Here is a 25,715-nt window from a genome sequence, read left to right as displayed (position 1 = left end):
TACTTTTGAAACACATAGTACACCTAAAACACGGACCGAAACACAAAGTGCACCTAAAACACGCACCGAAACACACAGTACACCTAAAACACACACCAAAACGCGCAGTACACCAAAACACGCAGTACACCTGAAACGCACAGTACACCTAAAACACAGTACATCTAGAACACACACCTACAAAGAACAGGGTACACCTAAAACACGTGCTACAAAAAATCTTTTGATCGAAAATTAGAGGATAAAAGTAAATGTTCTTAATCAAATTGAGCAAAAGAAAACATACACATGCTTCAGCAGTAGCTATAAAAAATGTAGTGTGATAGAATTTTTATTTTTTCAGTAAGATTAATATTTATCGATCTACCAAGCAAATAGTAACTTATCTATCGTAAAATTGCAGACATGTTTCAATTATAAAATACTATAAAGTAGAATTTATATACTGAACGAACAATTATAGAGTCCATGTGCAACTTTTAAAATACAGTTCCAATAAAACACAGTCCTGGTTTACAATCATACATCTTCCTGCAAGCATTACTAATGCAATAACAATAGCAACAAACATCCGGTCGACGGCCTTCACTCCGAAAATGACTTATCTTGTTCAAGTACTCAAATCCACAAAACATCCCACTTTTGGTAAAACATACAAACACGTTTCAATTGATAGCTCTGCAGTTTGCTTCTTCCAGGCATCAGATGACAATATCAACTCCAGATCCATGACTGCAGACAAAAATAAACAAATAAGTAAATGAAAGAGTATCGATATGCAATTCATAGTATAAACGAGACCAGCTTATTGTCTTTTTTTTTTTTTCTCCTACGTGAAGGGATTGGGGATAAGGGGCAGAAAACATTCAACATAAACTGTAGCCATAAGACCATAACAGATTTACTAGATGATATTCATGAGTAATGTTATGTGTACCTCGAAAAGAAACCAATTGATGGCTGATTTAGCTATTATTCTCTTTCTGCTCAAGAGATAGCAATGCAAAAACTGTCTTATCTGCAACAACAACCTGGGCGGCCAAATCTTTAGGCATATCAATGCAGTCATTACTACGGGGAAAATTCATAGGAGCAAAAGGGGCTCTGCAGGCTGCAGACTCAGAGACAATTGCAGGAAAAGAGAGTGCGCATTCTGATGTATCGATTATAAGTTCACGAATTGGGGCATGACCATTTTCCTTGTCATTACCATCGGAATTTAGATGAGGATTCTTCTCAATATGGTCCTGGTTAACCAGTACTGAAACTGAAGCATTGCTCCCTTCGACAGAAACGGTCTTAATATCCCCAGACCCCATATTGTTAAACATATTCAACTCACTTAAATTCTCTTTGAATACGAAACCTGTATCAGCATCCATCACTTGCTTAACTCCGTCTTCAACCATAACTTTCTCTGCCTTTTGACAAGATTCTCCAGTTTCAGTACCATTAACTCCAAGAGACAAGTGGGGAGAATTTACTAAAGCGTGTGCTTTTTCTTGGAAGGATGCAGGAGATGTGGCCTTTGGAGAATCAGGCTTTATGCTTGACAAAGAAGTCACCATTCTAGCTGTTGGAACCTTAGCACTCTTCAGTTTGCTGTTTGAGTTTCGATTTTGAATGGATGCAGCAGCACTGTTCTTGGGAGGCAAGCCAGATTGAGACTGCTGTTGTCCATTAGGAGTGCGACCAGATGACTTCACCTGCAAAAACATAATAGGTTAGCAATATGGCTCATAAGTTGTAACCTCCAGAAAGTGAATCCTCAATATTATCTAATGAAACGTCACACTTTGTTAGAATAACCTTATACAATAAAATATTTATTTAAAAGAAATCATGTATCAAATGGTTGGTCTCGTTACAAACCACCATGACCGTTCATTACTGAAATTTTAATATTAACAAAATGAGAAAGGTCCAAAACTAACCCCATCAAAGAACCCAATTTTTGGGGATGGCAATCGTAGACCTGATGGTTTCGTAGGAGGGTGAAGGATACCAGTTTGTGCTGAGGATTTCTTTAAATTGTTACTTGGTAAAACGACTCCCTGATTTCCGTGTCCATTGGCTGTTCGATCAGTTGAATTGGTTTTTGGATCCAAACGAACAATATCACCATCCATAGACCTACATGAACTGGTATCTAAACTGGTCCTCGAATTATTAGATCTCTGGTTGATCATTGAAGATGATGAAGACGATACCGAAGACCACTCACTAATTGAACTAGCAGGTGAAACGCTTGAGGATATCTTAGCAGACGTCAGATAAGCTGAAAGACCAGATGATGGCAATTTATTCTTCACTGCACCTCTGGATGGAGTTTTAGGAATCGAACCGGAGGGACCATTACTAACATTGCCAATTTTGCCTGGATTTCTTCTTGCTGTAAGTGTAGATTTAGCTGGGGTTCCAGAAGACATATTACTAGAACTGTCACTAGATGTAGAGGACCTCGTTGAGAGCACTCTACTAGTAGTTGAAGAACCCAACATAGAACACTTTGGTGACATTGCAGGCTTTGGCAGCGCCTTTCTAGCACCACTTAAAACAGATACTTTTGGTGGCTGAGTCCCTTTACTGGAAACAGTTGCTGTCAATTTATAATAATAGCATTAGAGACTGTCTAAGACACAAATTCTTGAAGGAAAAATAATGATTTGAAAAGTAACTAGCAGCACCAGATTTTGTGCTTCCATATTCAGATTTGACACGTCCAGCCATGGAATCCCGTTTTGCTGCTGTTGGGGAAGATGAGATGGAGCTGCTAGTAGCAGTCTTGGGTGCCTTAGGAAGTATCGATTTTGTCTCTCCAACCTTAGCAATAGATTTCATCTTAAAAAAATGACTTGTATCAGTTATCATGATAATAACAATCAACAAACCCATTACCAAATTACAAACATTTACACACGAACAATTATTTCATTGAACTCATAATTTCATTTGTATCTTATATTTCAAATGAGACTTCATAAAATGTCTTTAAAGTTTATTCTCACAGTAAATCAGTCACTCTAAGAGCGCAAATCATAAGTCAATCAAATCTGAAGATTTTACGCAGACCCTAGTAATTCAGGAAACAAAATTATGAGAGGCCTTACTGAAAACTTTTACGTGACCCAAATGTAAACAATACCGGTAAGCAAACATTTGATTATGATTCAGAAAGGAACAACACACAGAAAAGCAAGAAAAACTAGAGGCAAAGTTTTCCATCAAAGTTTGAACTGACGAATGATGAAGGAGAATGTACATAAACGATAAATCGTCACTTTATCCACTATGCAATAGCTTAAATTGTTTCAAATGAGAGGAAGGTCTATGTATCACCTGTGAATGACCAGAATCCTGCTTGGATGCTTTCCCTGATTCTAACTTCCCAATATTTTGTTTAGGCTGACATTTTGATGTCCGAAGAGTTTGCAGATTGCTGGTTTTATTTAGACCCGGTTTCGGATTCTGCATAATTGGAATTAGAGTCAGCAGACAATAAAACAAACCAAAATATAATCTTTTCATGAGCAAACTGACCTTATTTTGGGAAACAGCATCTTCCTTCTTCAGAGCTGTGTATGAATATAATATTAGTTCAAGATATGCGAAAAATGTCTAAGACATGAACAAGTTGATAGAAAAAAATGATTACATGCAGAGGTCACATTTCTTCCAGAAGAACCCATGGACAGGAGAAACAGATATCAAGTGGGAACTCAAATCTATTTTTGTATTACCTTTGAGCAAATATGTTAACAGTGTGCTTAGTCGTGCATGTACTTAGACTACCTAAACATGAACATATTTACGTAATGGTCCATTATTTTCAACATTTTATTCCGTGTATATCTTAGCAAACTCACAATGCACGAGCATTCTGGTCTCAATGGCTAACTTAATGCTTCAAATTCATCTCTACATACTGGAAATGTCCCCAGCCACTGAATAGTATTTGGTGATCACCTTGGATTAATTGCAATGGGCAACAAGAACAGTATTTCATATAGTGTATCTACTAAGTTTCTTACTTTCTCTAAGCATTTTTCCCCTGCAATTAGCTTGACACTAAGTGCAAGGAAAAGCTTGCATAAGAAGCAGAAATAACCTAATGATACACAGACTAAACAGAAATAGATTTTCTAATTGACACCAGGTGAACAGAAACAAATGTCCACATCATATACCAGTGGAAACAAAATTTATTTATCTGACTTGGGATAAAATATGCCTGCTTACATGAAATGGATGTGCTGTCTAACCCCATAGCTGCTGTATTAATGCTTGAATTTGTGAAATTGGATTTCTTTTTACTGGATCTTTGGATGGAAGCTCTGATGTCTACAAACAAGTCATCATCAAAAGTTTCCAGGGTTAAATTATCACTTCCAAGAGTAGAGATTGACTCAGTTGACTCTGTAATGTCTTCTTGAATTCCAGGTAATAAGTGCTTTTCGCTCTTTTCAGATCCAGTAATCATGCTTGACAATTCTTCTGCGTCTAGTACTCCTAACATCAAGAAAAATAACATTCATGTATTAGCTAGAAAAAGAGAATTTCCTATCAAAACATAATGCAAGGCCAGAATACCTGCACTAGTGAAGAATGCACTGTCCCATGCTAGACTTTTACGTAAATTATATCTTCCATTTTTTTGGTTTCTTTGAGGCTCAATTGATTCATTCAGTTCGGGCAATCGGTCATCCGCATCCATGCCGAGACTAATATCAAAGTCTTTATCAGAACTCAGTCCTCCTGCCAACTCACAATTACTGAATCCTGCCTGGTTTTCTGAAAATAATTTCAAGCAACAGAATGAAATCACAAATTATGAGCCACCATAACAATTGAATACAACTGCCGATGATGTGTGCCTTAAGCAGACTTTGAAACAACAAATGAGGTCACAAATCATCATAATCTCATTTGCTTTTTGTAATAATTCCTCAGAGAAATTCAATTTGGACAGAATTACTCTGTGCCCTAAGACGATTGATCAATATTTTACTTAACTTTCAACATTAACTAATTCCCAAAAAAAAATCAGTCCAAACCCCCGATCAATTTTTATTTTTTTTGAGCAAATTAGAAAAACCTAACTGCACGGACTTAGGTTTTATCTCCGGGTCACTACATACTTAGATACCTACGGACAATTCTCCAAACAATTCTACAGATTTGTATGCACGCTCATATATATAGAGAAATACATTAAAAAAAATATTAAAATTGAAAACCTGAAAACTGATTATCGTCTATGAGAGCATGGCCTTCGATTTCGAGATCAATATTTTGGCACCCCTCCATCTCACTTTTCTCCGATTAATCTCAAAATCGGATCTCGATCTTCGTCTGCGTATTTCCTTCAAGATCCTGATTCGCAATTTCGAGTGAGAGGCTGTGAGCAATGCAAAAGATAGTAGTGTGTGTGCGCGTATGTGTGTGTATGTGTGTGTGAGAGAGAGAGAGAGAGCGCAAAAGAATTATTTTGAACTGGAGAAGAGGCGGTTTTCTGAAAATTAAAATAAGTTGAAAATAAAAGGCAAGGCGTGTTTGGGTGGCAATAGATGGAAACTAAAATCAAATTAGGGTAGAGTTTAAATTTTACCGAAAGTGGACGGGGTGCAATGGGCAAAAAGTCAAAACTTTGGGTGTAGAACTAAAATCCACATGATTAAATAAAATTTATGAAAAATAAATAATTCTTCATAGTTTGTTTTAATCTATTCGGTAAAATTCAACCCATTATATTTTATCATACATGTGTATAACTTCTACATATTTAATAGGTTGAACAAAATAAACCCCCCTGAATTTTGAACATTTTTGCACTTTACACCCTAAATTGTCTATTTTTTGCCAAAATTAGACGGAATCCAAATCATGTGCATTCCACGTGAGTAGAGTTGGGGTGTAGGAGGAAAAGACTAATTTACCCCAGCTATGTTCACGTGGAATGCACGTGATTTGGATTCCGTTCAATCTTGCCCATAAATAGACAACTTTAGCATCGGTGGTGCAGATAATAGATTTCAGGTATGTCTATGCGACTCTTTTCTATTCAGGGAGTAAAGTGCAAAAAGTCCATAGTTTAGAGGATTTTACATTGTCGACCCTATTTTATATGTCACTCTACCAGAATGTTGGGGACCTGGGGCTAAGAATTTGCCAATTACGAATAGGACGTTTTAACCATTCAACGACGATAATCAATATATATTTTCCTATGCAATAACTAAATTCCATCGAATTATAATTTATAAGATAAATCGATGAAATTAAGGAAGAGTCGATGAAAATTGAAAACAAATCAATTCAAATCCTGGATTTCCAATAAGAAGAAAGAAAAATGAGAAAATAAATATATATATGCGAAAGTCTTTTAGATGTTACACTTGATCACACCAAATGATTATCAATCTAAATAAGTTGTTTATTAATAGCATCTGCTTGTTGCACACACCTTTATTTAGGTATCCCAAATAAAGAATGACTTTAATAGGTTCATCCAATGGGGCCATTCATCTTCAGGTAATTTTAATACCAATCATTCGATGCTAGGGGTGGAGATCGAACGGTTCGAAATTCGAATAAGACTCAACAATTTAGGAAAAAATCTAATCTTTTTAGAAATTGATTTTAGAAACTCGAACAAGACTAACAATTTAGGAAAAAATCTTAAAAATTGGAAATTCGAATAAGACTCAACAATTTGAATAAACTGAACTGAAAAATGAAAATAATTAATTGTTGCACATGATGATACAACGATTGAAAACTTCGAGCACAAAATATTCAGATTTATGCAGAGCATTCACCAGTATGCGAAACATAAAATTGAGCAATGCCTCGGGTTCTCTTTTTCGATAACTCATGCAGGCATGCCAACAAAAGGTGTCTAATACTAATTCACGAGAACGGAGTTCTCATGAAAATAATATAAATGACAAAGCAAATGCTGCCTAGTAATTACATTTATGACAAGGAAAACACGAAATAAAAAATAGGTTTCATCTTCCGACGTTACTCCATACCCATGCACGTGAAATGATACAGTAATACAGACATACAAAAAACGATCGTCTATTTGAGCAAAAAGAGCGAAAGGAAATACCGATTCATCTGTTATATTAACTACATCAAACATTCAGCATTCGATCAATGATACATGACAATGCACCAAGACTAGAACCAATGACCAAATATGCAACCATCAAACAATTATCGTCGACCAATCAAGCAACGGTTCAAAACAGTTAATTAAGAATTAAAACAATAATCTAATCCATCGCAATGTAAATCCAGATATGTAGTTTCTAAAACAATAATCTCATCCATCACAATGTAAATCCCAAATATGTAGTTTCATGGAAAGAGAAAGATTACTGAATCTGCCCTATAAATGCACTTAAATGTAACAACATGTCAACTTAAAGCTCTCCCTATATGCAAGGCTCTTCCAACAATGTATAAAATAAGAACTATTAAATTCTATAAGAACATAAATAAGTTAAGAGTACACCAACCAATCCTCACCAAATTCAGACAGCATTCACTGTCGAAGACTCGCCCTTCTTGTTGCGCTTCGAGGTTGCACTAGATTTGACATATTTGAGGCTATAACTGATGAGGGATGGTCCAAAGACTTCGTATTTTCCAGGAGCGCTGAAAGCAGAATCCGCATCTTCTCGCCTCTTGAATATCACCTTTGCGCGCTTGCTCTTGCTCAACACCCGAGTTTCTGACTCTCGCAAAGGCCCGTAAGGGCTGAATATCCGGTTCAGATTCTCAATGGGCGGAATGGAGTTCAAATTATTGAAGTTGAGAATCAAAGCAGTTGGATAATGTTCATCTGCAACTTCTTCGTTCACTGGAGCAGTTGGGTTTTGTGCACCCGAATCCACAATAGCAGCATCGCTTTCTTTGCCCTCGTTTGCGTTTATAACTGCACTAGTATTGCCCTCTACTTGAATAGCCATCTTATTAGGTTTCTCCGGTTGAAACAGCACCTGATCTTGAGAATAGTTTTGAACTATTCTATCTGTCCAGTACGAGTCCTCAGCACCATCAAATGCAGATGTATTTGTAGCCTCCAAATTGAATAGCTGCTTCCCAGAATCTATCTTTGCATCTCCCGACAATTCAAGACAAGTAAAATTCCGAAGCTGACGAAGGAAGCCAAGTACAGGACTAATGATACCGTGCCCTTCCATGGGATTCATTGCAGCCACAATTAGCTTCGAAAGAACCACATCAGCATTAGGGATCTCCGCAGGAATCATTTCCACTCCTCGAGAATTACCAAGGGGCTTAGCTGGCACCATATTCTTCTGTCTTTTGACTCTTGAATTGTTCGGTACAGGATACAAGATGGCCTTCTTGCGAGTCATTCCGGGTTTCTTCTCGTCATTCTGTAAACTCGAGCTATCTGAAGACATCAAGACAGATAAGCGTTTCTCTTTTAACTTTGGCCACTTTTCATCACCTGAAAGGCGTTTACGTTTCTTAGAAGAACCACCGGGAGCAGTTGACTTACTCCTTTGACCATCCATCACTTCCATTGATTCCACTCCTCTCCCCTCCACATTATCCTCCAACAACCCACCACACGCTTCTAGAACGGGGAGCTGATAATAACCCTTCCATCTATTGAAAGCCAGCAGTTGAGCTTTCTCCACAGTTAATTGCAGTCCATCAGTTTTGCACTGCGGGCGCACAGCAACAGATTCTAGAAACCCCAAAAGCTCTCCTGGCACAAATGAGGCGGCACTGGATAACTTGTCCCCACCAGATCTTGTGCTTGATTCTTTTCGTATGCCAGCATTTTCAACAACTTGACATTCTATCTTATCACGCACCTCCCTAGGCAAGCACCGGCATGATAGCCCAAGCTCAAATCGCCGAGCGACCTCATCCAGCGCACAGCTCACGGCATGACAAAATCCATCTGTAGAGCTCTGTTTCTCCATTTGCGAAAAATGCATCCCGAAAGGCTTGATATTTGACCCCTCATTCCATGCAAACGTCTGGTCACCGAAATAAGCAATCAAATAACTCTCCTTTTTGAAATATTTCGTTGCCTTATCGGATGCGGCCGAGGGTGCGAATATCTGCCCAGGCCACCATGGATGGCTCCTGACCTTGCCCCACACTAGATCCGACGCGTAATATTCCCCTTCAGTTTCCGTTATATACTGCCCTACATGTCTTTCGGCTATCGCCACGTCAGCCCTAACATTATTTACTTCCTCGATTTCCATCTTTACATCTGGCACCGTCTCATTAATTACCAAATCGTGGTTTCCAGTCGATCCACTTCCCTCACCTGGAAGAGCCGAATCCAAATTATTCGAATCTTTGTCGATATCTGCTCCTTTAACATCCATTCCGTTTTCGGATTTCGGCTCTCCAATCACAACCTGACACGCGTCGGTGTCGGTAAGTCGATTTTCCTCCAACGGTTTTTTGGAATCATCAACATCTTCCAACTCCTCATCCATTGAAAACTTTCCATCTAAAACTCTCCCAACTAAATCCATAACCCCCCACGACTCCCATCCCTTCTTACGAGACGTGACATCCACACCTCGATTTTTACTTAAATCATGCTTATCATTAATTTCTAAGCTACCAGATTCAACGAATTTCCCTCCACTTCCATCAATTAAAGTTTCTCCGCTAGACTCCACAACCAAACCCTTGGACTCATCCGAAACCCTAACCCCATCACTCAAACCCTTATGATCCTCCATTCCGATTTTCGATTCCAAACCTTCAACCAGTTCACAACTCACCCCTTTCGTTAATTCCCCTAAAGCGGCACTAGAAATCTCGGAATTCACGTTAACAAACAGCAATTTTTTTCCGGCATTAATTAACCCTATAAGAAAAACAATAAATAAAACTTTATCATTCATGAAGCAGAACAATTATATACAAACGAGTTACACACAACGCGTTTATTGCTACATATATATATGTAACGGACGTGCATTTACAGATTATTATACACACACAAACACACATCTATTCATTCACACATCAAATGCACAAATGTTAGATAGAGAAATCACTAGATTTGAGAGAGAGAAAAATCACCTCAGGTGATTGCAGGAACTGAAACTGACAAGTATTTTGTGATTTTTGTTTTTCTGTCAATTGTAAAAAGAAGGAGGACGCAAATAGAGAAAATTGATTTTTATTTTCCCCTTCTCTTTTTGCAATTTGCTTTTCTTTTGCTGCTTTGGTGAAAAATGGAGAATTGCATACGAGCCATCTTATATAGGAGGTTTGACTTGGACACGTGTCTCAATCACGTGGCGTGCCCAGTTAGATGCTGCCCTGACGACGTTAGATTTTCGATTAAAGCGACGTCGTTTGATTTTAATGAAAAGTATTGTAAGGAAATATTTAAATTAGTCCATATTGGACTTGAAAAAATTATTAGAACTTTGTCCAACCTTTAATTTGTTTAAAAAAAAAAATCCTGGTTCTCTCTTCTGTGAGTTTGAAGCTCAATCAATTTTTATTTATTTTTAAATATCAAATTAGTCAAGCTCGATTTATTACTAAAATTGTTCCAATTAATTTTCTTTTATCATAGCGAGATATATTATGTGTTAAATTAAAATAAAATAGTTTATATTAAATTCGGATTACTACGTTGGATTCATCTCTAACTCGATCATTTAAAAATATTAAGAGTAATTTGCACAATAAAAAATCAAGAGTAGCATATATAATATAATCATACAAATAAAAACTAATATATCCCATTTACATAGTTAAAATAATTACTCATACAATCTACTTTGATTTTGAGCAGTAAGAAATAGTTAATGACAAAATCCTTTGGTGTATTTAAGCAACATAAAATCGCAATGATATTTTTAATTACTAAAAGAAATCGAGAAAATTATAAAATATGTAACATCGTTATAAGTTTGGCAAACAAATTAAACATAATCTATTTAAAACTAATTATATATTTTTATAGTCACAAAAGACCGTTCGTATTAATTAATTTATCACGTGCATGATTTTACTTTCTCTCTTTTTTTGCTTGCAAGATTACGTCCATGAAAATTGGAATATGTCATAAAATTAATAACACAGCCGGAAATATTAAGTAAATAAAAAAACTTTTTATTTGGGTAACTTCAAGAATACTGAAATCTAATGCTAATTTATTTGACCCATAATTACATTTTTACCAATGTTTTGAAAACCGGACCGGACATCGACCCGGTCAAGCTACCGGGTCACGGTTGAACCGGTTCAACCGGGGTCCAACCGGGTTTCTTACATTTTTTATATATATAATTATTTTATTTATTTAATATCCAAATATAATGTATTACATATTTTTATATTTTATTTCACTTTCATTACTTTATAAAAAAAAAAAAATTATTAATTTTCTTCTCACTCATCTCTCTCCTCTCTCCTCTCTTCTCTCTCTCTCTCTCTTCCTTCTTTCTTCTTTCTTCCTCCTCTCGTTTTCACGCAGTCCCTAATCCTCATCTCCTTCTCTTCTTCCTTCCTTCTTTTCTTCTCTTCCTCCTTGCTTATTCTTAATTATTCCCATTTCCACCCCACCCAAACATATACTTTATTTTCTTCACTTATTTTTTCAATTTTTTCTTCAATTTCACTTTTACCTTCTCCGTTTTTCTTTTCTTTGGTGGATAGCTATGGCATCTACCACTTGGATTGGGTCACAACTACCTAGATCCGTTCACCAATAACATTTTCCGACAAGATTCAGTAACCTACGACGTAGATCCGACGATGACAATTTTTTGAGCTAAAAACCGGTTTTGGGGTTGGTTTCCGAGTTAACCGGTTCTTACCGGTTGAACCGGATTTTTGGTGGTTGACCCGGTTTTTTGAGCTTTTCGGGTTTTGACATCTAACCGGACCGGACATGGCGGCGGTTCACGGTCGAACCGGTCGGACCGGCCGGTCCGGTCCGGTTTTCAAAACATTGATTTTTACTCGACAAATTTCTGAATACAATAACGGATCGACTCATCAATATTTATCCTATGAATAACAATAAACCTAGCAATTAAAAATACGAATTAATTTTCTTTAAATATTACATATACTAATTTAAAATTTATGTAGTACAAAATACCAAAAGAGATACAATTTTCAAAGAGAAATTAAACCAGCTTTATTAATGTACATAGTTTTGATTAGTTCAGAACCGGAGACAGAGAAGGGCGAATAAGTAATTTCGCATTCGATTATTTAATAATCTGGCAAAGAGTAATTATTAAGACGATGAAAGGAATTAATTTCATTACAATCTCCAGATTTCTTTGCAGCAGCTTTCTTGAGAGAAGTCAATATGTTTCTCAGAGTCAACTCTAACCCATTTAATCCATAAGGATTAAGGAATATTGCATTAACTCATATTTACCAAAAAGCCAAAATAGGCATCACATATCCAAAATATGTATCGAAAGAATTTCGATTCAATACCCAATAAATTATTCACGAAACGAAAAAAAGAAGAGTAAATTGTTTTCAGAAACTACGAACTTTATCATCAAAATTACCTCAAGAAAAAAGCTTGCATAATCGAGAGAGCTTCAAAGCTCTAATCGAGTTAAGAAGTTTCCGTATTTTCAGAACTATCCAAGATTCCAAAGCTTCTCTTTTTCTTTCTGGCGTCGATTCTTCACTGACGAAGCTGACTACTAATTTTCCCCCGGTAACATAAAAGAACAGAGAACTATTAAAATCACCGTCTATTATATTCATTGCGCGTAGTGAGAACAAATCGAGTTCCAAAATCTATTGCCCTTAATTGAGATCCAAAATGTCAACCTTCGTTAGCCAATTATCTATGCAACTTACTCAGATCGTTGGTTATCGCTAATTTTCCTTCCCACATTAAAACTGTAACTAAATAAGATTGCATAGAGAAAACCTGTTACTTTTAACTAGCAACTTTTGATCCAAAATTGAAAAAGGGCAAATACACGATTTCCCAAATTCATCCTCTCACATAAAATCAAACAACGATGTCCCACCAAATGAAGAAAACATCGATTGCATAGACAAGGAACAAATAATAAATGTCACTAGTTATGACGACAGATCAAAGATTGACACATATGTTACGAAAATGGATCAATTAATACTTGGAAGAGAGAAACAAAGTGAAAATAACATGATAAGGAAACTTCAAAAGAAGAAAGGTTTATAAAATCTCGACTAACAGAATTTGCTACCCCAGAAAGACCTCAAATATACAAACTTGTGTATAGCTTTGACAGACAACAGGTCAAAAATTATAATGTCAAATAGGTTACATCAGATGAACTTTGGCAATTCTAACACGCAAGGCACACGACTAGCAATTCTAATACGCAAAAACGAGCTTAAAATAATTTTCATTATTCCAACTTCCAAGAGGAGGGTGTAAGCAACGTAGGCAACGCTGTAATTTGCTAACAACACTTCCAAATTTGGAATTGGACTGCTGTTGTACTAAAAACTAAAAAAGTAATACGAAAAACACATACAGGGATACACGTGCAATCACGTTCCACTAAACAAGTGTTACTCGTGTAGTTAATCACTATAACATAGATCAATGAAGTTCATGGAAAATACACCGAGTCGAGTGAAAAATCAAATTCATTATTTAGCAGAAAGATAGGAACTAACCCTTGTGCATTCCAACCATAAATCGCAGTAGCGATACACTGATTGGTATATGTTTTCTATTACTTAACCATAATGTATCTTATGATTCTGTTTAAAAGAATTAGATGAACTATAATTTTGTAATTCAAAAATATGCAAGACGATAATCAACGATAAATTGCAGAATATATATGATCACACCCTAAGCAGACACCTACCTACCTACCTGACCATGAGTCATGCCTTGTGAAAAAGAACCATGGTGAACAAACTGTACGCACTGCAGGCAACGGTAATTGAACAAAGCAAAGTATAGTGTTATTCATAAACAATAAAATCAGATCGAATAATGAATTCAAGCAACCTGAAAAGGTGAGAAGACAATTTTGAATTTACCACTCCATACCTCCTAGTTAGATAGCGGATTGAGGTAATAATCAAAACCAAAAAATGTTCATAGCCGTAATCAAATCATCCCAATCGATCGTCTCTCTCTTCTCTCTGTCATTTGCCCTTCATATTCAGCTTCCAAAAATTGCTGTTTATCGAACCATTTCAATAATTTCCCAAAATAATTAATTAAAAAGGTATTCTCATTTATTTATAAAAAAAAAAAAAAAAAAAAAAAAAGGGACAAACTTCTTAGATGATTAATTTGGGCTTGGTTACAAGCTAACTGTGGCCGGCCCATTACGACCATTATTAGTTAGTACTCCATCACTGGAATACTACTATAATTGGGATTTTCCCAAAAAAAAAAAAAAAATCTACTAATTGGCGTATATAAGTATATATTTCACTTAAATCTAATTCATAGAAAAATAGAAAATAAATAATATATTTTGGTCATAGACATTGACCCTACAATTGAATATTATACCATAAAATCACTAGTAGAAAATGACTTTTTTATTACGAACATTCACCGTAGCAAAATGTACAACATTCGTAGTAAAAAGGCTTTTGTTACACATTTTCTACGAATTTATCTTGTAGGGACGTGACAAAAACTTTGCTATGATAAATAACAGTAGTAAATAGTTTTTTGGTACGGTAAATCTTCCATTTTATTTCGACTCCAAAATTGTCCCGTAAACCACAGTTGAAAGTATCTTTTGTTAAAAAAAATAGTAGTAAAAAATTAGTTTTCTACTAGTGTAAATAGTATATAATAAACCATTCTAGTACCGATTACATAAAGAGTGAGATAGATTTCCTTCCACCACAAACATAATTAGTTTGAAGGATTAACACCACAAATCAATCATCATTAGAATAAATTAATCACTCGTTTAGTAGTGGGGATGAAACCCTGTCCCCACTACCTACATTATTAATCACAACTATATCATTCGGATAGGTAATCAACAATGACTTGTTACTGGTTGTTTTCGATGAACTCAAATGAGAATGACTAATGGATGATCCATACTATTTAAAGTAATATTAAAGTATAGATAAAAGGCTGCAATTTGCATTGTGAGGTCGGTTAAGTTGGAAATGACAACTCATATACATACTTCAAAAGAGGCATTCTCATTTTGTGTTTCCATTCAAAGTATAAACAAAATTTAAGGGTAAATTACTACCCTCTATTGGCTAATGTTAAATTACGAAAAAATTCTCTATGTTTAAATAATTATAACCATTCTCTCACTATTAATCTTCTTACATATCCATCATTGTGGTGTCAAATTTAGTAGAATTTTCTAGAATACGTGGAATATTCTATTATTTGTACCCGTTTTACTCCATTCGAGCTCCACATTTCGTAACAAGATGATCATAAAATCTGTCTCTCGACTTGTAAATATCAGATTGTGGAACATCAGGAATTTCATTATTGCACAAAACGAAGATTCTATTGAATGTGACACTTCCGGTTGTTGGTCAATAGTAACAGTAGCCAAACCAATTCCATAAGGGTTGACGTATAAGAAGATTCATAATTGAGGGGTTGGTTGCAATAACCCAAACATGAGGGTCTTTTTCGTAATTTAACATTATTCCAAGGGTTGTCGTAATTTATCCAAAATTTAATGATGATTTCTACTTATTCCTCCAAAATGAATTTGAATAGGGACAATTTAATGATTATATATATACAAACATACGGGCAAGAAGTGGAACCAACAAATGTATTATGATGGGATGGATCGGAAGTTTATTGCTCATCAGAAAAATGGGAAAGGAAAGACTATTCAAGGGAATTGTTTTAGCATATTATTAATTAATTATGAAGTATTGGTTGGTTGTACCATAAAACTAGGAAAGTAAAAGAAGAAGAAAAAAACAAGTTAAGAATTGTCAAATCAAATTAACATGTTTAAAAAGGAGTTTTGGCAATCAGCCGAGGTCACCTAGGCAAGCAAGGTTAGGTCCTTTCGGACAGGATGACAACCATAACTTTAATAGTTCATCACCCAAGGCAAAAAGAAAAGAAGAAAAAGGCTTATCTAGCTTATATTATTTTATGGTTTTATTTTATTATTAATTTTTTTTTCTTATTATTTTATGGTTGAATTGAAACTGCAAAACTTGAGTTGTCATTTAATATCACTGACTTTGGACTTTGGAGTACACATCTATATTCAAATATATAAGGACAATAATAAGGTAGGGGTGGAAATATAGTTTTACCACATACCATTAGTCTTGTGATACTTAAATTTTACCAGAAACTAAAACATTGGAGTAGTAGTAGTTAAAAATGTAATTATATCAATTTTCATGTATTCATTCACCGACTTCGCCTTTATCAATACAAGATTATAAAGTTTAAATTACGGCCACCTCTGATGTAAGGTTAAATTACGAAAATTCTCTTCCTGTTTGGGTAATTATAACCACTCATCAACTATGGTATTTTCACGCGTTCATCTTTACGGTGTCAAATTCAATGCAATCTTGTAGATTTCGTGGAATGTAATAATTTGTACTCGTTTTGTGAAAAAATGCAGTTTCTAATGCACCACAATTTGATATTTACAAGTCAAGAGACTCATCTTATGATTATCTTGTTTCGAAATGTGGAGCTCGAATGCGGTAAAACAGGTACAAACTGGAGAATACACATAATCTAGAATAATTTGATACCGCAAATGTGAAAATGTAAGAAAATTCATAGTTGAGGGCTGATTATAATTATCCAAAAATAGAGAGATTTTTTCGTAATTTGACATTAGGGAGTGGCCGTAATTAAAAAAAGAAAGGAAGAAAAAAAAAAAAAGAGAGAGAGGATTAAATTGAATAATAGAAGCAAAATGGTGATCTGCAAGATAAAACCAAAGGTTAAAACTTATAACCCGGAGTCGCGGGATACAGCTCATTAGTCATGAGTCATGACAAAAGCAGGTGGAGGAAGTTACTCACTCGTTAGCCCCACAACGAACGCTGACAGTACCATATTCATCAAGGACAAAACACGAGCACCAGTACTAGGAATACTCTTCTTCTTTTCAGGGGAAATTTACAATCACCATTACTTCTTACGGAAACAAAATATTAATAAATAATAATAATGTATCTGCGGCAGTCCCCACTTCATGGTACCATGATTAATTATACAAGAAAACTGGCAAGTATTTATGCAGACAAATTGAAATGATTTCAGTTACATAATAATGTGACTATGCTTCATCCACATTGATTCTTTCACATGAGAGTAGAACTTTGCACTGAAACTATGCAAACCAAGTGAATATCACAGTTTGTAGAATCTTTTTTCAACAGCATTGGAGAATTAAAATAGAAAAAAAAAAAGATTAAAACATATTTTCTGGAAAATCTGGTGGTGCAAATTAATCAGCCGAACCAATAATGAGATCCATTATTATAATTGGAGAGTGGTATCGGATAATGGGTTTGGGATATTGTGTTAAAAGGCGACTGGTGAATAGCACCAGACGATGAAGTAGTAGCGAATCCTGATGATGCTGCAGTAGACAAGAGTGGTAACGGATGATTCACATGGAAATTGTCGTGCGTCTTCCATCCCCAATTTGCTGGCGAATCAACTTCCATAATCTTCTCTGCCGTTCCCTGTCGAAAGAAAAAAATAAACAATTGTTACCGAAGAAAATAGATATTTCAGAATATTAAACATCTGAATTTAGTAACAACGAATACCTTATAAATGGGATGAAAAGAGGGAGGAGCCTCGTATACATTTCGATGTCCATGTGATAAATGCTCCATAGAGGCTGAAGCAGAGCCCTGCGAGTGAAAGTGTTCTAAATCACTTTCGATATTTAAGAAAAGATAACATATGCAAGAATCTACAGTTATAGAGCATAAATACGATAACAGATAACTCAATATCTCAATGTGTAGAGAACCTTTGCTCCATTTTCAGGCAGGTTGTTCGAGCCACAGTAGATTCCAAAGCTTCCCATTTCAATGTTCTGAGTTTGACCATTGGCTCTATTAGGTGGAGCTATGCCCAAGTTTAGATCCAGATCATGGTAATCACCAGCTGGAGCTATCAAACACCGATGAAGAAAACGAGTAAACCACACATTACGTTAAAAGCCCAACGAGAAATGGCTATGTTTTAGGAGGAAATATACGGGCTTCGGCGATTTTTTTTTTTACCTCCAATGTCTGCCTCGGTGCTCAGTTCCTCTTCGTATGTGCTCGCATCAAAATTGGTGACTGCTTCTCTACCACTGCACTTGATAGCAGCTTTGTCGTATGCCCTAAACAACATTTACAGAATTTATATCAGTAAAATTGCCTCAAGACAATTTAAAACAACATGAATGGAAGAAGTTGTCAATTTTCACCTTGCAGCTTCTATCTCACTATCAAACAAACCAAGATAGATATATCTGCATGGGGAAACATAGCTAACAATGAAAATCACTCTTGCTCGTTTTCATAAAAAGAAATCTCAGTAGTTTTAACGACATCTTACTTCTTGCCAAGAAACTGTCCCATACGAGCTTCCCATCGTCCACATTTGTGCAACGTTACTCCCCTATACTTCGAACTTCCTCTGGAAAATCCCGTACTCTGACGACGGAGTATGTGCACAAATTCTTCCTTGCCTAAACTCTTCATCTGTGGAGTAAAGAAGGAAAAGATATCGAGACTCAAAACCTCTTCACCAAGAAAAAAACAAAATATAAACCGAAACATAGCATGCACAACCAACCTGCTGAAGATCGTCATCGTAATCACTGGCGTTAAAATTGATGTCTGCATCCAGTCCACGGAATTTAATCGCAGCACGGTCATATGCCCTGGATTTATAATCCCATTCAACAAAATTTTAGCCACCACAGAATCCTTCCATCCCAGAATTAATGTCGACTGACAACAATTCAAACTCTTACCTAGCCGCAGCATGTGCAGTGTCAAATCCCCCTATGTGTTCAGATTCACAGTAGATTTCAAAGATATCAGTAACTATTAAATATCTCAACAAAGTAATGTTAATAGCAATCATGGCTGTTTACCTAAATAGACTTGTTTACCACAATCCCTGCACAGTTAACAATGGAAAGCCGTTAGTTAGCCATACACATAACACACCACATAGAAAGACACTCGAAATCCCCATTCCGCTACAACCGACGGACATCATATCGGGCAGTAATTACAAATCCTTTGCAGACAAATCATCGAAAGCAAATAAACGTAAATCGATCAATCAATAATAGATACACCTTCTCATTTGCAAAAATTGTATAACATTCAATCCCCATTTCAGCAGCTATAAATTCAGATCCATCAAAATTTAAATACAAAAGGTTGATTATACTAATGTAAAACCTCTGTCCTTAATCGCAGAAGTGTTATTGACTAATTACCATTTTTTCAAAATTTCTTTTTAATAATTTTGATTTTGAAGTCAATAGCAGAAGATGTAATTGAAATATTAAAATTAATATGAAAAATCAATGAAGTATTAACTTACCAAATGTGAGATTCCCAACGTCCGGTGCGGCGATAGAATGTGACGCCACGATACTGAGAGCTGCGAGACCTCGGTCCCCTCCGACTCTTCTTCACCTGCTGCATCTTCTGCGGCTGAGCAATAATCCTCTGCTCCGCTAACACCTGGCGATTCTCCGGGAGATCCAGCCACTGGCCCGGTCGAGCTACGCCACTTGCCGGAAAAAAATCCTTCATCACGTAACCGCAGCTCGATTTCTCACTCTCCTCGTATTCACCGTTGCTCTTCCATATATCGAAACCGACGAAATGATTCGAGCAAGAGTTATCATCGCCGGCGGTGCTCGATGTTTCCAAATTAACGATGGAGGAATTAGAGCTGCCGGAATATTCCATTTGATCTCCCGATATTATAAGATGCTTCTCCGACGCCGTTAAAACTCGATCGACGGTCGGTGCCGAATGATCAATAGTCAAATTGAGGTTCAACATCACTAAATTACAATCTACCAAAATTTCTACAATACGCACCTATATATATAATATATGCATACACAGACTGCGAAAATGCATGCGCAAGCTGGAAAATGAGTGCGGAAGAATGGTGAAGAAGTAAGGAATATTTTAGTTCTAGTTTATTTTGTTGAAATACGGAAATAATTGAGCAAAACACTGTATCTATAGATGTTTGTATATGATGAAAGGGGTAACTGATTAGAATTTGATACTGTTCTCTCTCTCTCTCTCTCTCTCTCTCTCTAGAAGTTGAGAAGAGGCAAAAGGTGGAGAGATATGAATGAATGAAAGCCGGCTATTTAAATTGCAGTTTAGAGAGAGAAAATCGAAAGAGGAGTGTTCTAAGTGAGAGAGAAAAAAAGCAAAAAAAAAAGATTTTCTTAAATAAACCGTTTTTTGCGTGTGCACTGTAGTGCGTGGTACCGGAGGAAATACAACAGAGGCGAGTGCGCTTTTGTGTGTGAGAGAGAAAGAGATATTATAAGGGAATATGTGGGTGAGAGAGACGGTGTTCTGTTTAGTGCAAACGCGGTGGCGCGTGAGAGGCACGGGTTGCTACATAGAAGTTTGGCAAGCCTATGAGTTGACACTTTTGCCCTAGCTTTACAAATACCAGGTTCTGTAACTAGAGCAAAATTGCTAATGCCAGGACGAAATTCCACCACATGTCCTTTTCATCCCTTGAGCCAATATGCAAGCGTTGCAATTGCAAACACACAATACAAAGACTAAATGGGAAAATAAAAAAACCAGTAATTTGTTTTAAAATACATTTTGCAACCACCGCCTTAGTAAGATTCATAATTCCTTTTTATGAGGTGGCGCGTGATAGAACAAGGACTTTAGGAGGTGGTTACACCGCGTGAGGGAAGGTTAAGGTAATGGACCCATAACTAATAATCATTTTTTTGCGGGAGGGGTCGGGGGCCGATGAAAGCCGACAAAGAAAAAGAGCAAAACAGTAAAAAGGTTACGTGCAAATCAATTGAGTTTTTAACAATATCATGTTTAATTATAGAATTTATTTGAATTAATAAGATTAAGATTATAACCAAATGTGATATTATTATTATTACTAAACTAATCAAATTGGGCGAATATTAGTCAAATCCTCGAGTAATTTAGACATCTTTTGTTTCCCTCTCATACACTTGCTAAAATAAAGAAATAAAAAAATATTTGTAATATACATAAGAATTTCTTTTTCTTTTTTTTAATTAATTTCTTTAGATTATTATATTTATTTACGATATCAAAAGGAATATAACTATAGTTGGTTGAGTGTTTTTGTATGCTTGACCGAGGTGGGCCCAGGTAGGGGGGTGGTCAATCACGTGACGACAGTGGAATAAATGTTTTACATGAGTAATTTTTTACTGTTTTTAATAATCACATGGCATAACGTGAAAAAACAAATTAACAAACTTTTGTTATTCTCACTTTAGTCGGCAGCAAAATCCCAACCCGGGCTGTGTTTTTTTTATGAACAAAATACATAATTAAGAGAATTTATAGCTAATGCAATCTAACAGTGAACTCCAATCATACTTTTCGTAGTATTATTAAGCTACAGTAATTATAAATATAAAATTGTCTTACACCTACAATATTTGCTGGACTGCTGGTTCAATCATATTCCTAACAAAATAAAGTAGAAGCTCAATAAATTAATAATTCCGTTTAAAAAATACATTTTTCCGATAATAGAATTAGATTGATCCCGACTATATTAATTTTTGAGGTTTGATTGTATTCTTTTTTTTTTTTAATATTGCCCTACAACTGTTAATTAAACATGCCAGAATTACATTGTCCAACGATGAACCTCTTTACTTTAGTATTTAATCACCTGAAATGAACAATGACTGCTTTCACCTACCTCAAAACAAAAGCAATACCGAAGGGATTCCTTCTTGTATTTTTTTTTTTTACTTGAAAATTGTGTAGGTATATATTAAAGAATGAACAGTTGTTTACTGTCTTTACCATGTTTACTCTACAAACAAATAGTCCTTTGTATAATAATGTGAAGTATTATATATACACCTGACAAACTATGAAACCCTCTAAAATAAACCAGAAAATAAAATTTTGACATAATAAAAGGTTGTAATAAAATGATAATGACAGGAATAAGGGTTTGCAGGGTTGTTCAATTTTGTACATTAGGAACTTCTTCGTCATAGACATGTGATAATTTCGTTTAGGGTTGGGAGGATTTAATCTAATGTACACTAATCTTGATTAACAGACACCTAGTAATCACTCTTAATTTTTCTAAAGGGGCATCTAGGCTTGGGTACATTTGGCATATGGGCTAATAATTGGATCAAAGGCCCATCTTTTCTAATTAAAATTACACACTTCAAACACGGTCCGTTCATATACACACAAACACACACACCCACATTAGTATGTGTAGATCAAACCGTAAAAAAATCACAGCAGTGGGTGTAGCATAGTAATAACCCTACTCACACTTTATGAACCTTAATTTTCTTGAACATGCACAAACTATCAGAAACAATAACATTACTTAAGAAAGAACTAATGGCCAATCAGTAGTTATAACTACTAATTCAATATGAACTTCGAACACGTTTAAAAATTCTGAAAACAAACGTCGAGAAAGAAGAAACAACAGCATTTGAGATGCCACACGGAAAAGATTCACACAGAAATAAATAGGTAATAAACCTGCAAATCCATAACATACTGTCTAAATCAAAAATTCTCAAACTCAGCAGAAATAAAATATGGGAAGGAGAAAGTAAAGTTGAGCTACTAGAGTTATTAAAGTCGTTCCCAAACCGTCTGATACCATAAAAGTCTTGGAAGATAAAAGCCAAAAACAGTAAACAAAACCAATTAAGAATATAAAATCTAACAGCCATAAGAAATAGAGAGATTTGAGTTACTCAGAAACACCGAGCCACTTTGTGAAGTTGTCGAACTCTGTGTAGTCACTGTCTGAGATCATTGTCTTGTACCACTGCTTACTAGCAGACTGGATAGCTGATGCCTCCTCCTGTAAGAGAGAAACAAATCAAGGCAGAGACATAAATCAGTCCTCGAACTTGTACGAGGTTAAAAGAAAAACGGAGACACGTATATTTTAGCGTATATCTTTATTAATTAAATACACAAGAATCTAATAGGAAGTCCTCATTTATGATATACTTTCTCGGCTAAATTTGGGATGGGAATATGACTAGTCATTAGATATAAGCACTTATACTTCAACTTCTTGATTCAGAAGTAAAATAGTAAATAGCAACCGCAAGTAAAACAAGATACAATCGACAAAGAGCTCTGTAACAAAAGGAGATTGTTCTAAAAGTGAACTAATGTCTAAGATAGCATATTACACAAATATTGTTCTCTTGTAATATGGCAACATAAATACAACACTTAAGACAGGATGTTCTCAATGAAAGCCAAGAGCAACAAATTGATTTCATAAAATATAAATTATACGAAAACAACTAAATTAACCCATGTTGCAAACCAATCATATTAGTTTATTTTTAAAATACACATACTACGAACTCAACCAACAATGCGGAACAAGGCACACGCATAACCAAACTAAATCGTCTTGGATCGTATAATAATCTATATATCTGAACAAATTTCTACAACAATTCACACAATAAGATGGCATTTAAACATAAAGTAGATGTAAGCTGATATAGAGACACATATAGATACATTATACATACATACTTAATAACGCATCAAGAATAAACACAACATCAATATCAATCTGCAGACACAACAACACAATAACGGTGAACATGAAAAAAAAAAGCATACGAAAGGAAAACAATACCTTAGTGATCGGCTTCCTCTTCTTGTCGAGCTTCTCCTGCTTAGCCTTGACCCTCTGCGCCTCAGCCAATAGAGCCATCCTCTTGGCAGCCTTAGCATACGGGTTGAGCTTCAACATCACGTTCAGATTCTTCAATGGGTTCTTCTTCAGCTGAGCTCTCTTGATATCCTTCTTAATAGGCCTCACAACGGACTGCACCTCATCGGAGTTGATGATCCTTGCCAGGTCAGCATTGACCATCTTTGACCTCGGCAAGACATACCCCTTCTTCTTCTCAGAAGTCTTCTCGAAAGTGCCATAAATCTCGTCCAACTTCTCGAAAGCAGATTTGGTCCACACGATGAACCTGCCAAGATGACCACCGGGAGCAAGTTTGAGCAAATTGAGACGAGAAACATGCGCGAGTTCGACTCCGGGGATATTCCTGAAAGCCTTCACAAGTTTCGCACCCTCGGTTCCGTAAACAACGAGGGGACCTTTCCTGGAAATGTAGCGACGGTTCCTCATTTTCCCCTTTCCAGCACGGATGGCGTGGCTATCCTTGGCTTTCTCAACATCGGCGGATGCTCCGATTTGCTTGAGGATTTTGAGTGCAGCGCTGGTCTTTTCAATTGACTCAGCTGAGTCAGAAACAACCAGGGGCAACTCGGGAACTTCGTCGATCTTGTGTCCACGCGCCATCACCAGGGAAGGAACGGCGGAAGCGGAGATCGCCGAAACGATGGCGTGGCGCTTCTGAGTAACATTGACCTGTCTATGCCAGCGGCGCCAGATCTTAGTCGGAGCGAACATGCGTCCACCACGGCACATGTTTCCGAAGGCTCCCTGCCCTGCGCGGTGGGTACCGCCTCCGGGAACACGGGGGATACGAGAAACGGCGCGGCCGGTACCCCACGACTCGGCGGAGGTCTGGTGTCCGGCTTTCTTCGAGACGGCGTAGGGCTGGCGGGAGTTATTGGAAATTTGGCCGTGGGCAAATGTGACCACGTCGGGGCGGATCGAAGCCTTCATCACATCTGGAAGAGGAACGGAATTGGCGGCAGCGCCATCGGTGGCCATGTCGTTCTCTAGGGACTGAACGGTGACGAGAGGGCGGGCGGCGGCGGCGGCCATTTCGTGAGGTTTGGAGTTTGTGGCGCTGAAGCTAGGGTTTTGTGGGGAGTGTCAAAATCTAGGATTGGAGTGAAGTGAGGAATATATAGTCTGGTGGCCGCCGGGAAACGATGATTAATTTACGGAAAATGCCATTGGGTTCGTTAAATTAGGGTTTCGGCCTGTTTAAGAAATGGGTCTCTCTAATTTCTTTGGGCCTTTCATCATTAAATCATAAAATGATTTTGTGAGAGAAAAAAAAGAGAGAAAATTACAGTTTTAAACCCCTCAAGTTTGCACTAATTTCATATTTGGTCCATCATATTCACAATAATACATTTGGTTCCTCATGTTTCAAACATTTAACATTTTTAGTCATTTATGTTAATTTTTCGTTAGTACTAACGAAATCAACTGTGTACCCATCACTTAATTATCCAACTAACAAAGTTAATTTGACGTAAAGACAAAAGTATTAAATTATTGAAATATAAGAGACCAAATGTATTTTTGTGATCATAAGGAACCAAATACAAAAGTAGTACAAATTTGAGTGGTGAAAACTATAATTTTCTAGAGAAAAAAAAAATGATACAATTAATTAGTTAGCGCTTTTGAGTAATAATGAAATACTATTTAAGAAAGAAAAAAAGCCAAAAGTCGGGTTTTCAACGACAGCGACATAATCAATCAACGGCTCAAACAGTTTTCCCCA

The 25,715-nt window shown here is 36.3% G+C and overlaps 4 protein-coding genes and 1 long non-coding RNA gene across 9 annotated transcripts; all 5 read right to left on the bottom strand.

Moving 5' to 3' along the window:
- Positions 1-408: 408 nt before the first annotated feature.
- LOC105956664 (uncharacterized) lies at positions 409-5,964 on the bottom strand. Of its 2 annotated transcripts, none has more exons than XM_012980536.2 (9): positions 5,238-5,964; positions 4,591-4,791; positions 4,240-4,509; positions 3,541-3,575; positions 3,340-3,468; positions 2,688-2,841; positions 1,935-2,599; positions 938-1,706; positions 409-732 (listed from the first exon to the last, which is right to left on the bottom strand). In XM_012980536.2, exons 1-8 carry the CDS (start codon positions 5,305-5,307, stop codon positions 966-968), a joined length of 2,265 nt encoding a protein of 754 aa, XP_012835990.2. In that variant the 5' UTR covers positions 5,308-5,964; the 3' UTR covers positions 409-732; positions 938-965. The 2 variants fall into 2 exon arrangements, with proteins under 2 accessions (XP_012835990.2, XP_088682727.1); XM_088826601.1 differs by having other exon boundaries at positions 2,688-2,823; positions 5,238-5,562.
- Positions 5,965-7,260: 1,296 nt separating this feature from the next.
- LOC105956663 (Tudor/PWWP/MBT superfamily protein) lies at positions 7,261-10,336 on the bottom strand. Its single transcript, XM_012980534.2, has 2 exons — positions 10,099-10,336; positions 7,261-9,880 (listed from the first exon to the last, which is right to left on the bottom strand). Exon 2 carries the CDS (start codon positions 9,750-9,752, stop codon positions 7,542-7,544), a length of 2,211 nt encoding a protein of 736 aa, XP_012835988.2. The 5' UTR covers positions 9,753-9,880; positions 10,099-10,336; the 3' UTR covers positions 7,261-7,541.
- Positions 10,337-12,025: 1,689 nt separating this feature from the next.
- On the bottom strand, positions 12,026-14,274 carry LOC148766671 (uncharacterized). The gene is made up of 2 exons (XR_016034805.1): positions 14,069-14,274; positions 12,026-13,942 (listed from the first exon to the last, which is right to left on the bottom strand). It is a non-coding gene; the product is annotated as an uncharacterized LOC148766671 (long non-coding RNA).
- Positions 14,275-17,204: 2,930 nt separating this feature from the next.
- On the bottom strand, positions 17,205-20,529 carry LOC105956662 (AP2-like ethylene-responsive transcription factor TOE3). Of its 4 annotated transcripts, none has more exons than XM_088826469.1 (10): positions 19,583-20,529; positions 19,122-19,147; positions 18,999-19,029; positions 18,818-18,905; positions 18,578-18,723; positions 18,447-18,491; positions 18,256-18,359; positions 18,000-18,142; positions 17,791-17,877; positions 17,205-17,703 (listed from the first exon to the last, which is right to left on the bottom strand). In XM_088826469.1, exons 1-10 carry the CDS (start codon positions 20,050-20,052, stop codon positions 17,467-17,469), a joined length of 1,377 nt encoding a protein of 458 aa, XP_088682595.1. In that variant the 5' UTR covers positions 20,053-20,529; the 3' UTR covers positions 17,205-17,466. The 4 variants fall into 4 exon arrangements, with proteins under 4 accessions (XP_088682595.1, XP_088682596.1, XP_088682597.1 ...); XM_088826470.1 differs by having other exon boundaries at positions 18,000-18,136; positions 19,583-20,423; XM_088826471.1 differs by lacking the exon at positions 18,447-18,491 and having other exon boundaries at positions 19,583-20,526.
- A 2,216-nt stretch (positions 20,530-22,745) lies between these two features.
- On the bottom strand, positions 22,746-25,214 carry LOC105956661 (large ribosomal subunit protein uL4z). Its single transcript, XM_012980532.2, has 2 exons — positions 23,909-25,214; positions 22,746-23,104 (listed from the first exon to the last, which is right to left on the bottom strand). The coding sequence occupies exons 1-2, from the start codon at positions 25,019-25,021 to the stop codon at positions 22,991-22,993; spliced, it is 1,227 nt and encodes a 408-aa protein (XP_012835986.1). The 5' UTR covers positions 25,022-25,214; the 3' UTR covers positions 22,746-22,990.
- Between the last annotated feature and the right edge of the window lie 501 nt (positions 25,215-25,715).

This window comes from Erythranthe guttata, chromosome 12, assembly GCF_056151865.1.
Source record: "Erythranthe guttata isolate IM_541 chromosome 12, IM_541, whole genome shotgun sequence".
Taxonomy (NCBI): domain Eukaryota; kingdom Viridiplantae; phylum Streptophyta; class Magnoliopsida; order Lamiales; family Phrymaceae; genus Erythranthe; species Erythranthe guttata.
The sequence above is the reverse complement of the archived record's forward strand: the minus strand, read 5'-3'. Positions and strand labels throughout refer to the sequence as shown.

Coding starts and splice junctions, on each gene's coding strand:
- LOC105956664 (XM_012980536.2), bottom strand. CDS start 5,307: ATGGAGGGGTGCCAAAATATTGATCTCGAAATCGAAGGCCATGCTCTC. Junction 3,576..4,239: donor AGACAGCACATCCATTTCAT/GTAAGCAGGCAT, acceptor ATTCATACACAG/CTCTGAAGAAGGAAGATGCT. Junction 2,600..2,687: donor ATATGGAAGCACAAAATCTG/GTGCTGCTAGTT, acceptor ATAAATTGACAG/CAACTGTTTCCAGTAAAGGG.
- LOC105956663 (XM_012980534.2), bottom strand. CDS start 9,752: ATGGAGGATCATAAGGGTTTGAGTGATGGGGTTAGGGTTTCGGATGAG.
- LOC105956662 (XM_088826469.1), bottom strand. CDS start 20,052: ATGTTGAACCTCAATTTGACTATTGATCATTCGGCACCGACCGTCGAT. Junction 19,148..19,582: donor CGTTGGGAATCTCACATTTG/GTAAGTTAATAC, acceptor TTAACTGTGCAG/GGATTGTGGTAAACAAGTCT. Junction 17,704..17,790: donor CTTTTCATCCCATTTATAAG/GTATTCGTTGTT, acceptor TTCTTTCGACAG/GGAACGGCAGAGAAGATTAT.
- LOC105956661 (XM_012980532.2), bottom strand. CDS start 25,021: ATGGCCGCCGCCGCCGCCCGCCCTCTCGTCACCGTTCAGTCCCTAGAG. Junction 23,105..23,908: donor AGAGGAAGCCGATCACTAAG/GTATTGTTTTCC, acceptor TCTCTCTTACAG/GAGGAGGCATCAGCTATCCA.